This window comes from Musa acuminata, chromosome BXJ1-5 (genome assembly GCF_036884655.1).
Source record: "Musa acuminata AAA Group cultivar baxijiao chromosome BXJ1-5, Cavendish_Baxijiao_AAA, whole genome shotgun sequence".
In the NCBI taxonomy this organism is placed as follows: Eukaryota; Viridiplantae; Streptophyta; class Magnoliopsida; order Zingiberales; family Musaceae; genus Musa; species Musa acuminata.
In genome coordinates, this window is record NC_088331.1 from 41,835,473 (window position 1) to 41,848,747 (window position 13,275).

The 13,275-nt window shown below is 36.8% G+C and overlaps 1 protein-coding gene across 2 annotated transcripts; it reads left to right on the forward strand.

Annotated features, from left to right (window-relative positions):
- Positions 1-6,531: 6,531 nt before the first annotated feature.
- On the forward strand, positions 6,532-11,220 carry LOC135674346 (uncharacterized). 2 transcript variants are annotated; one of them, XM_065184112.1, is made up of 4 exons: positions 6,532-6,822; positions 9,836-10,441; positions 10,543-10,653; positions 10,909-11,220. In XM_065184112.1, exons 1-2 carry the CDS (start codon positions 6,570-6,572, stop codon positions 10,153-10,155), a joined length of 573 nt encoding a protein of 190 aa, XP_065040184.1. In that variant the 5' UTR covers positions 6,532-6,569; the 3' UTR covers positions 10,156-10,441; positions 10,543-10,653; positions 10,909-11,220. The 2 variants fall into 2 exon arrangements, with proteins under 2 accessions (XP_065040184.1, XP_065040185.1); XM_065184113.1 differs by having other exon boundaries at positions 9,875-10,441.
- Positions 11,221-13,275: the final 2,055 nt, after the last annotated feature.

The window sequence follows — 13,275 nt, forward strand, 5'->3', positions numbered from 1 at the left end:
AGATATGTTTACAAATAAGATAAAGTTTTTTTGAATGATATATATGATCTATCATTATTTGATTTTAATTTTTTAGTATTAAAATTATTCGTACAATAATAACATAATATGTTTTTATACTTACAGAGGGATCTAACTAGTGATAACAAATGATGACAAACTTTTATGCTATAAACTCGATCAGAAATACAAGGAGAGATCTAACCAAGGATAACAATCTGAGCACCCAACCGAAACAAAAGATTATTCTTCATCGGTATTATTCATAAATTTCCCTATAAAAGCTTATGTGGCTCTCGGGATCGAGCAACATCTAGACGCGATTCGAGTTCAGCATAATGCATCAGTAACAGATACAGAACCTCAACGCATCCCAAGTTAGACAAGTTAAAGATATGTACTTCAGTCCAAATGCTAAACGAAGAAATGTTAACTTGTGCTAACTTATTCACTCTCTCTCTCTCTCTCTCTCAGAGAATGGCATAACGTGTTTTGGTGAGATCAATTTCGGAGATGACTCCAAGAGGGAGAACCCCACTTCTACTAATTTATCCCTTTTATTTCGAGCTTTATCGAGATACCCTTTGACTCGAGGGCAATTGCTGATCAACCGCTACCACCTCTCATCTATATATATCTTGCAGGTAAAATCTCCGAGGACTTGAGCATAGGAGCAAGATAACCCGACATGGTTAGAATCCTAAATAGGCCACAATTGGATTTGATAAAGCCATGGAGCGTCGAACGAGCCTCACCGGATCTACCCCAGCCATTACTTGTAGCCAATTAACGTCAAGATTAACATCCGCCAATTACAAACCATGTCGATTTGATAGATGATGCTGGAAAAGAATAATATCTCCATCCAATTCCATATTCACGCCACTGTTAAGATTCCACCGAGAGAAAACGTCGCAATCCATACCAACGTATAAAATAACATCTACCCCAATAATTTTTCCATACGTCATGTCGTCGTTCTCTTATTATACTACAAAGAAACACTAGTGTGCACAGTCACACCGACTGAGTTCTCTCTTCGATCCCATATCCCTTTTCTTTTGGTTTCATGTGGTTCAAATTGAGCTAGCGATCTTCCAGAAATTTGATTCCAGCTTAATTACGTGATGCTTGGCTGAAAGCATCAGCCGGGGGACTGCATCCTCTTTCTTGAGGATGGACTAACAAAATTATTGCACCACCAACCTAACCATGTGAAAGTGCATACAGCTGATTTGCATCTGAGGTCCACATGCCGGCCGGAGACAAATATAAACAGAAGAAGAAGAAGAAGAAGAAGAAGAAGAAGAAGAAGAAGAAGAAGAAGAAAGGATTTGATGTCTGTGGTTGAGCGCAAGCTGGCCCACTTGGATTTAGGTTCCGTGATTCCCTGGGTAGTCTTTTGTTAGGTCGACTAGCGAATGGTGGAGACGAAACCTCCAAAGATTCGTCATGTGTGACTCCGACATGCATTTTGTTTGTGTTGCATTCGATCGGCAAAACTCCATGCTATTTATTAGTTATCGGCACAGACACAATATAGATGGTAGGTCATTAGGCCGTGTGACTTCACCGAGAGGATGGCTTGGTATCCTGATGGATGGAAGTGAGTGGATTGGACCAGCCAAGCTTATCCAACAAACGGCAGACAGGATGAGCCACAACATTCGGTTCCTCCAATTATTTACGTACTGCTTTTTCTTTTTCGTTTAGATCAGATGGGTGTGAAATGTGACAACTTGTTCTTCCAACATCCATCAGGCCTGTTGTCGATATTATTGCTCGGTGCAGTGACATTGCTATATATTCTTATCAGCTTCGACGATTCCTAAGGCTTCTGAACGACAGACTGACAGCAAAAGTGTTTAGAGAAAGGGACAGTCCTTGTTCTTAACCTACCTTACGAAGTTTCCTCTCACGTAAGTACATCAAAAATTATGCGAGAGGAGATGTCCACGGTTCCACTCCTATAAGCAAATGGGTTGCATTCATTCGATCTTCATCCTCAAAACTCAATGTGCCAAAATTGATGTGACCTTTTCGGAGAGTCATCACATATGCAAGAGTTAAAAAAAATTTATTTGAGGATAGAAAATGCATCTACCTTATATCTCACATTAGTTGAATCAAATATATATATACATCTCATTTCTTATATTCCATAATATATTTATTAAGATTTCTATATTTACGAAAGCGAAACATCTAACCCTCAGTATTTCTTACATCGTTGACTCTACTAATATAAACACACGTGCTCAATGGTAAACCAAAGTGAGATAGACAATGCGTGCTAAGCGGTAAACCTTATAGTATTTCTATCAAGAAATAAGGTTAAATATTTTATTTTCATAAGTATAAATCTCAATATAATTTTTAAATATAAAAGGATCATAATATTAAATATAGCTAATTACAAAGAATAACATACAATTAATGTAACCACCTATTTAATTAGGAAATATACCCTTTAGATGTCATGCTGATACAATGTATCCAATTCAAATTTAGATTTTTCTGATAGAGAGAAATGCGTTAGAAGGTGAAGAGTTTGGAGTGGTCATAATCTTAACTCATAGGGTTGATAGCATATTATGTTTTTCTGTAAAAAAAAAAATGATTTGGATTAAATAAAATTGGCACAGAGTATTGTGCCATTATTAATTTGACAACGACAACAAATTATATCGCCACTGATAGATAGTGGAGGCCGACATTTGCAACATTTATTCCCTCCAACCAATGGAACGATCGGGCAATTCCCACACGCAGAGAAATCCCAACACTGAGAACTCCTTCCTGATAAGCCACATCCAATCCATGGCACCTCCATAATTGGTCTCCACTATGGTCTCTCGACCTACTTGGATTCGTCATTGAAGATTCCAATTGGATTCCACATAATATTCTTAGAATCTGGGTTTCACGCACCCCGCGATTCTTCTATAAAGTCAAGAAAATATCTCAAGTATTACATGAAGTTTTTGAAGAAGAATACTTCTATATATTTATAAATAAAATATCGACGTATTGTACATCTGAATTGGGACATGTGATTTCTGATCAGATTTATCTATATCGCCTGCATAATTGTTTGAAATAAAGGCTATATTAAACTATAAATCTGCCCACATATCACAAAACTCAAACAACAAACATTGTTTCTTAATTACCCAAGTAGAAGGCTTGTGGGTGAAAATTTGAACTTTATGTAAGACCAAGTTTGGGGTCAAACACCTATATCCATAAACAATTCTAATAAAATAAGAATAAAGAAATAAATAGAAAAGCTAATATAAGATTTACATAGTTCGACTTTCCTTACCTACATACAAAACACGATTGTTCATCGTAAGTATCGTTGATTTGACTCATATTTTTTTTTATGTCCTTTTATATAAATCTTAAAGAATCTTTTTTTTTAAAACATGATCTTCTAACAAAAACATAGAAGAGATGCATACATAGGTACCTATAGATTAATTAAACTCTAATTTTTAAGATTTTTTTAGTTCACATATAAGTCTCTCCATGCTTCAAGTTCTTAGGATCACACTAAAAATTATAGCCATTATTGCAACTTGATAGCAGCGGTCAAGAAATATCTATTTCTAATATCAAATCAGATCAATAGTTTAATATCAAACCTAAATCAATTTGTGGTCAATTTCAATTCTTAGAATCTAGAATCAGAATGGGAACTGACGATTAAAAATCAAATGCCTATCCAAATGATGAATTTGTCCCTTTCAATAACTTAATAAACGATTAATTGAAGATATTATTTCAAAAATTAAAAAAATAAACATTAAAATTTGAAAATACATGGTCACAAATTCAATAAAATTGAAATCATTGATTCTAGAACTCAAATTGTCCATTTTAGACCAAGGTTAAGGCTGAGCAATTACACCAAGATTTGAATTGTAAGACTCCAAAAGAGAGTCCAATCCGTATATAAATGAGCTCAATAACATGATCATGAGTAAACTTGGTTATCATATATCACCATTGAGGTGCCAAGTAGATGCACATCACTCTAACATTTGAGGAGGACATCATCCCCTGGAAGGAGAGCACCCCCATCCTTTTCTTTGATCGTCATATGTTAAGCTAAAAGTTTGCATGCCTCACCTGTTAAGTATCTACCAGTGCTGGCATCCAATTGTGTGTGTGTGTGTGTGTGTGTCATGAGCTTTCAGCGGTAAACAAAGATGGAATGTCTCGTTCATTATTACGTAAAGCTTCCCATGCCTCCTTTAAGCTTTCTCACACAACTAGTCATCGTCATCGTGGGTGAAGCAGAAGACAATTCAGCTCTTGAAGATGTGGTCAATCATTCTAAAGTTGTTCTTTCCGTCCCATCTCACGTAGGATAGATACATTTTTGGACTAAGTCATCATCAATCTTCTAGAATTGTACATACACAATCACCATTAGAGGTGCCGTATAAAACTGAGGTCTGACGTGCTCTTCCGAAGAGAGGATGAATTATGGGAGTGATTCACTTCAACTATTATTGACTACGCATAGGACATTAGAATATTCAACTCAACTATGCATAGGACATTAGAATATCCAACTCAACTATGAAGAGATTTTAAGGGATGTCAGTCGGACTTCTACAAGTATTAGTAGAGTTTTCTACACTTGGAATTAGTTTCTATTGTTTGGAGTCACAAAAACAGTATTTTTATGATTTTTTAAATTAAAACTGAATTGGCCAATTTGATCGACAAAGCATGCATCAATCAAATGAGCAAACTTCTTTTGGCACAAATTGAATGACCATTGAGGTGCCAAGTAGTTGCACACCATTGAATCCATCGAAAGTACGTCACCCCCTCGACAAAGGAGAAACAAAGCCATCCTTTCTCTTTGATCATCATCTCAAATATCTACCTATGCATTGTGGCCAGGGTTTGCAACGGTTGGTGGAGGAGCTTCAAAGTATGATGAATCAAGTGCTTCTTTAGATGTGGGATCCAAATGCCAATTCCAATTGTGTCATGAGCTAGTCATTATTAAATAAAGCTTCTCATGCCTCCTTTTAACTTTCTCACACAATTTGGAAGTCATTTGAAGGTGACGCGAAATGCAATTTAGTGCTTGATGGTGGAGCTAATCTAAGCCTAGTTATCAGTCTCCTAGACTTGTATGTACTTGTGCAATCAAGGGTTATTATGATGTGCAAGAAAGAAAAACCCATGACTGGTTTTCTCACACTTAGAACTAGTTTCTAGTGTTTGGAACCATGACATAAACCCTAATTTTAAGGTCCCTATGATCAATTTGATCGATCGGACCGATGACCACTTTGATCAAAAAAGCTAATTGTCTCTAGTCAAATCGATCGAACCCTACAAATTAAAAATGAAAGACAAAGAAAAAGATTAAATAAGAGAATAGTCTATTCTCATTCAATAATTGCATAATTTTTTTCACTATTTTCTCTCCCTATGGGCATACCCATAAGAACGTTGATGAAGATTTATAGTATCAAAAAATTTTTTTTTTATACCCAAGACATTGGTTATTCAATAAATTTTACACCTAAAACATAACGCTGGTAAGAACATATTAAACACATTTATTAAAAATTAAGGATTCAAAACATCGTCTAATAAAAGAAAATTTTGATAGCATATCAAACTATATAGCCTTTGAATAAAAATTAAATCTCATTGCTCATTCAAAGATCTTTCTCCCTAATTTCTAAGAAAAAGAATGCATAATATCTGATGGCGCATCTGAATTTGGTATTAACTGAGGTAATAATCATTAAGTACAAGCATCTCAACATAATAAAAATCAAGTAGAAATAAGATTAGCTGATTACTCTAATTTTTTATTCAAAGAATATATATAAACATATATATATATATATATATATATATATATATATATATATATATATATATATATATATATATGTATGTATGTATGTATGTATGTATGTATGTATGTATGTATGTATGTATGTATGTATGTATGCACGTAATTGTTTGTGAGATAAAATATTTCAATTTGGTGTCAATAATTCCGTTTTACATCTTGAACTAAGTTTCATCTTTGTGATTAAGATCTACCAGACGAGAAAAATAAGAAAAAAAATTTGCCACAACATTGACCAAAATGTTTTGTACTAATCTTTTTTTTTTTTTTTTGACAAATTTGCATATAAAGCATATTTCATTTAATTTTCACTTTCTTTTTCTTGTAATGCAACTTCACAACACCGGCATTCAAAAGTTCATGCCACCTCTGCTGAACATTATGATGGTTTTGATGGATCAACTTCATATCATCCGGAAATATATCGTAATTTTTTGATATGAACATCAGATATGATGTAATTATGCAACTACTTGCGAAGATGCAGTCTTATATGGCGACTAATTGAGCCTTATCGAAGCCCAATGTAACCTGAATTGGGCCTGTTCTCGGCCCAATATAATTTGCAGGACACTCTCACCACATGGTTTAATTAGATGACACGCGTCCACCCTCCCACCAAATCAATCGCGCTGTGAAACCTTACCCTTTCGCATTTCATCCTCCTGCTCGCATGGCTGCCACCGTGGTCGAATCGATGGCGATTTCCCGCCTGGCCCCGTCAGCCTCGGCGCCGAGGGCGGCAGCCGTGTCCCAGGCTTCCTCTCCCCGCGGTCGTTGCGACACGAGGCTTCTCCCTGGCTTCGATGGCCTGAGGATGTCCTCGCGTGTTCGCCCGATTTCGCCCGCGAAGCGGCTGGCCGGCAGCTTGATGGCGGTCCGCCGCGGCGCCGTGGTTTGTGAGGCCTCGGAGGCGACCATCCAGCGTATGGTTTTCTTACCTCCCTAAGTTCTGTTGCCTTGAACAATTAATGTTTGTAGTGTCCCTCGGTGTAGTGGTTAAATTGGAGTGATTGTCTGTGGTTGTGAGCAACTTTTGGAGAAGGAATGTGGTTTTCTGGCATTAATCGCTGGTTTGTCTGGTTAGGAAAAGTTGAAACTATGATAATGAAGAACTTCTTTTGCTTTGTTTTTAGAGAGATATTATGCTCTCTGTTGCAGCATCATGAATCCAAAGTTTTTCGAAATTCCATCTTACCACTATAATGGTCTTCATGGTGGCAACTCGCTCTATTCATATGCCTGGGCATCATCTCTATCCCTCTCTGAGCATCTAAGTCAATTTCTCATCTATAAGAAGAGTCCTCTTGGCAACTTGATTTTGTGAATTTAGATATTATAGAAATTATTATTCTTTATTAAAGCAGCATTTCTAAATGACGACAATTCAAAATTTGACCTTTAGTGAAATTGAATACTATGATTCACGTAAAGGAGAAAACGAAAGACTTTTTAACGCAAGCTGATCCAATGGAATCGTCCATTAACAGTAATGTTTTTGTTTGAACACTTTACTGACCTTGACCTAAGGTGCAAGACATGGTTCATTGTGTAACAATTTTCAACCTTGAACTGAGGCCTAAGAACCAGCAGTCTGCTGTCCAGGAAGAAAGCAATTTCATTGCATTATAAAACTCAAAAAATCCTTTGTTAGCAAAACCATCAGCTGTCTTGTTTTCATGCTTCTGACGATTTCCATTTCTCTTCCCATCACTATTGTCTTATCTTTTACTAAATTATCCTCTGGAGCGTATAGAAAATATTGAGAAGTAGAAATGTAAAGAAATTCATTATCTCAATGTATTGACAAACAATTTGAGATAACTATTGGTTGTTGCCGGACTGGCATCTGCCAGTCTAAGGTTGTCTACCAATGGGAAAGTATTGAACCTATAAAAGGCACCTTCTTGAGTTGGAGTTTCAAATGATGCATGATATTTTAATGTTGTACTTTTACATTATCGGTATATAGAATTCATACTTGCATTTTATGTTACTGCACTTTTTTTAAAACATCTTATTCATAACTAGTTCATAATGATATTTATCTAGGTCCATCCTCTTTGCTTGACGTGCGTCCTTTAGCTGAGTGCGTGAAGTTCTTTACACATTTCTTGCCTGTGAACGAGGCCTAACTGTATTTTGAGTTCCACTAGAGCCACTGACCGCCTGAACCAAAGTGTAATCACCTTTACAAGACATCTCCTGATTCTAGACTTGGAATTATATGAGATTTTTGGAATCAGGAAGTTAGATGTATCCATCCTTAGTTTTTGTTACCGGCATCACAACTCTGTTGGATTGAAAGTCTAACCTGAAAGTTTGGAGAATAAGTTCCTCAATTCCTACTTAAGTCGTCTTGGATTGTAATTTTCGAACCTTGACCAACCTAATTTCAGTTAGAACTAAGTTTGTCGTAAAGATGGAGCGGGTTGGGTCGGTTTGAATCAGGTTACTTAGTTCATATTATCACCAAGTACTTGTGGTTAAAAGTTTAAAAATGATGCTGCAAACAATATATATTGTATGTACTCTTTATTCATGCATTGAGTTTAACTGGGGTAAAGTTAAGTTAATCTATGTTTGACATTTGTTATGGTTGGACTTGGATTGGATTTTACACCAAATTCAATCAAACCCAAGTGGAAGCAAGGTTTAGATTTTCCAACCCTGACCCACCGTTCCTTTTTTTAATATTAAAAAAAGACCCTATTCAATCTGGCTCAATGATCTGATTGGGCCTGATGCGTTCAGCTTGTGCCAAAAGCCAAATAGCAACCTGTAATTGACTGTATTTCTAAGACACAAGGCTTTGCATGTAAGTTTGATTTTATTTCATGTCGCTGTGGAGTGGACACTTTGTAATAGTTCTTGTTGTAACCAGTGATTTAAAAAGCGCTAGGCGCCAAAAGGCGCCAAGGTCCAAAAACGCCCGAGGCGCTAGGCGCTCGCCCGAGCGAAGCGAGGCGCTAAAATATAAAAATATAAAATATAATTAATAAATATAATTATTTAAAATTTTAAATAAAAATATAAAAATATATAATATAATTAATAAATATAATCACATTAACAGTATAAATCTGTTGACGGAGAAACGAGGAAGCAGCGACGAGCGGCGGCAGCAGCGGCGGCGAGCGGCAGCGGTGAGCGGCGGCAGCAGCAGCAGCTGCGAGCGGCGGCGGCGGCAGCGGGAAAGGGAAAGGGAGCGGAAGGCGCGAGCAGCGGGAGGCCTCGAGGGAGGCGCGAGCAGCGGGAAGGCTCGCGGGAGGGCTCGCAGGAGGCGAGAGGGCTCGCGGGAGGCGCGAGCAGCGGGAGGGCTCGCGGGAGGCGTGAGCAGCGGGAGGGCTCGAGGGAGGCGCGAGCAGCGGGAAGGCTCGCGGGAGGGCTCGCAGGAGACGCGAGTAGCGAGAGGGCTCGCGGGAGGCGCAAGCAGCAGGAGGCGCGAGTAGCGAGAGGGCTCGCGGGAGGCACGAGCAGCGGGAAGGCTCGCGGGAGGCGCGAGCAGCGACAGCGAGCGACGAGATCGCGATCGGCAGCGGTAGCAGGTTAGGGTTGGGGTTATATCGGTTTAGTTGGTTCGATTGAACCAACTAACAACCGAACCAGGACCGAACCAGACCTAAAATTCTGGTTCGGTTTACCCAGGCGCTCGCCCGAAGCGCCCAGCGCCTAGGCTCGGGCGAGCGCCCAGGCGGCGCCTGATTGAAGCGCACCGCCTGGGACATTAGCGAGGCGCTCAGGCCTCGCCTCGCCTCGCCCGAGCGCCTAGGCGAGCGCCCGAGCGCCTTTTGCAATCACTGGTTGTAACATATTTGTGAAATTTTTGATGAATTCAAGCTTAAGTGGCTCTGATATATCTTTAACTCAATTACGTTTGTTTGGCTTTTTAATTGAACTTTTTTTCTTTGTTTAACCACTTTTATCACCCTACCACAGTTCCTGAAGTATCTAAGATGACTTGGCAGTCTCTTGTAGTGGGGTCTGAGATGCCGGTGCTTGTAGATTTTTGGGCTCCATGGTGTGGTCCTTGTCGTATGATTGAGCCAACCATTGTCAAGCTAGCGAAGGCTTATGAAGGAAAGCTCAAGTGTTACAAGCTCAACACAGACATCAACCCCGACATAGCTACACAGTATGGTATTCGAAGCATCCCCACTGTGATGATATTCAGAAATGGTGAAAAGAAAGATGCTGTGATTGGGGCTGTGCCAGAGGGTACCCTTGTTTTGACAATCGAGAAGTTTGTAGTGAGATAGACACATTTGTGTTCTGGGTACTGGACTCTTGGATTTCAAAAGGCTATCATCTATGTGAGTCTGGGCAATTTTCTCCTTGTAATAATACTGTACATGGTGAACGATTTGCTCTAGTTGGATATCCTTCAATCTGCTACACTCCTAAGTGGAATTTGAAGAATAAAAGTGTTGCTTGGAATCAAACCAACTGCTGCTTATGCACAATGTTCTTCCCACATGAAATGTGGATGTAAAATTTTCATCCCTAACGCAAGAACATATCATGGAGATCTTTGGCTCCTATGAGGTACCTCTCTGGACCTGGTGGTGTTGGGTAACTTAAAATGAGTCATGGCATACATAAATCTGCTATCAGTTTCTAAGTTTGCCCCTTCAAAATTTATGTAGGATATTCTGCTATCGCTGTGCTGAATGGAATTGGCTAATGCCCAGAATGGTTGCTAGAATGGCAATGGCTCGGGTGCTCAAGAACCTCATCCGAATCTAAAGTTAAAGCAGGTACGTTACCTAATTTCCTATTTGAATCCTCCTGTTTCGATTGAAGGATGTTTGACTACTGTTCAAGTAGGTTGGATTGTATCAAGTATTTCCTTGGCTCACATTATCAGTGATATTTTCTTACAGCTGTTCAAACACTGTCGGAAACCTAACCTAACCCCATCTATTTCTTTAGATCGAGTATCCGAACACTGTCTCTCGCCTCGAAATCATTTTTGTTTTTGTATAGCTGATGGGTAATTTTTATTGGTGCAGGATAATAAAGACTATAAATTATACTGTCCTTGTGAATTGAGTGCGGCTGGTGATGCCTTTTCTGAGGGCTGCTTTGGGGTTCTCCACCGAACGATATATTGTGGGCCATACGGGGATTTTAACCTGCACGACTGCGCTGCATGTGAGTTTTGTTTATTTATTCCAGGATTATTTGACTTCACAACATCTTTCCACCTGTTCCCTCCGTCCATCCATGGAATCCTTATAATCCAGAAAACAAGCTTAGGGTTATTTACTGAAAGCTCCCAGTAAAATTATAAAAAAAATGGGCCTTCATATTTTTTTATTTTTATCAGGGATATTTTTGAAAAACTTTAACCAAATTAAAATTATAAAAAAAAATAATCATTATCCTTTGATTAGATTTAATTTTAGTTTTTTAGAGTTGAATTGATTTTTTTAAGATGAATAAAATCATATTGGTTCAACTATACTCTAATTATCCAATTTGATTTAATTGATCCCTAAATTATCTTTTAATTTTTTATAAAATATTCTCTCACCTTCTCCATCTTCACTCTACCTCCTCCTCTTTCTCTCTCTTCATCTTCTTCTCCCATTTTACCTCCAATTCTACCTATGTTTTCTCTCACTTTGCCTCCCACTTTTATCTCCATCTCCTTCTCTACCTCCACTATCTCCTCTCCTCACTCTACCCCCACTCCTCCTCCCTCTCCCATTAGCCTTCTTTTTCCCTACCTCCCCCTATCCCTCCTCTTCATTTTCTTCCTCCTTTACCTTTTTCTAAACCTCTACTCGCTCCGTCCCCTCTTCCTCCACCTTCTCCTCCTTATAATTTATCTAGAAAAGTTATTACACTCAAAATTACAATCGGGTTACACTTGAGTTATATTCATTGACAAAATATATAAAAAAATATATATTAATTTATATATAGAAGTATTCTAAATATATCGTAAAACTAAAAAATTCAAGTTATTCTAATAAATTATATTAATTTTTATATAAAATTATCCTAATTTATCTAAAAAAATCATTATACTCGGGTTATACTTTTTCACAAGATATATTAAAAAATATATTAATTTTTATATAAAATTATCTTAAAATTCTTATGAATTAGAAACATATCCTAGTAGTTTTAGAAAAGTTTGGATTGATTTAGTGAAAATTAATTCGAGTTATACTTGTTCACATATTCAATAAAAATAATTTCTTAAATAAGTGATGATACCGTCTAGATTTGTAGTGTGACTACTTAGGGCTAATACTCTATTTAAAAATTTTAATTATCATAAATTGATAAAAAAATATATATATAAAAAAGTGATACTAAATATCTTATAATAATGCTAGTAGTTCTAAAAAAATTTAGATTGGTTTGTTAGGAATTAACTTGAGTTACACTCGATCATAGATTCAATGCAAAAATATCCTATTTAAAAATTTTTAATCACGCTAAGTTTATAAAAAATTAAGAAAAATAATATTATATACCTTAAAATAATGTACTAATAGTTCTAGAGAGGTTTAGATTGATTTAATAAAAATTAACCCGAATTATACTTGGTTATACTCTATCACAAATTTAATATAAAATACCTTATTTCAAAAATTAATCATCCTAAATTCATACAAAATAGAAAAAATAATACTAAACATATTAGCATCTCACACTAGTAGTTTTGGAAATTTTGGATAGATCTGATGAAAATTCAACGAGTTATGTTCAATCATAGATTCTACCTAAAAAATATCATATTTTAAAAATTAGTCATCATATATTCATAAAAACAAAATGATACTAAAGATATTATCATCTCACGCTACTAGTTCTAGAGAAATTTGGATAGGTTTAGTGAAAATTCAATGAGTTACACTCGATCATAAATTCAACCCAAAAATACTCTATTTAAAATTTTATCACGTGTCAATAGTTCTAGAAAAGTTTGGATTAGTTTAAAGAAAATACCTTGGTTACGCTCGAGTTATACTCGGGTTACATTCATAAAATTGAGAAAAGTGATACTAGTAAACATCATGACCACATAAAATTTACACAAGACATTCAATTTTCACAAAATATTAATCATGTTACTAATATTACTCTCATTGTAAAATAATAGTATTAAGAACATATTACCAAATACAATATTCCAATGTTCAAATATTTCAACACAAAGTAAGACATTTCATCAAATCTCTCAGTGACTAGATACAGAATAATAATCATCCAAAATAACATTTGTAATCTACCAATCTAAACAATGATACTAGGGATATCAACGAGACAAGGTGAGAAAGGTAACGCTTCCCTTATCTCCATTCTCATCTCATCCACTGTCCCTATCCTTGCCCTATTCCCTATCTAGATAGTATGAGGGC

Excerpts from the sequence above, each read along its gene's own strand:
- LOC135674346 (XM_065184112.1), top strand. The coding sequence starts at position 6,570 with ATGGCTGCCACCGTGGTCGAATCGATGGCGATTTCCCGCCTGGCCCCG. Across the intron at positions 6,823-9,835 it reads CTCGGAGGCGACCATCCAGC|TTCCTGAAGTATCTAAGATG; the intron begins GTATGGTTTTCT and ends ACCCTACCACAG.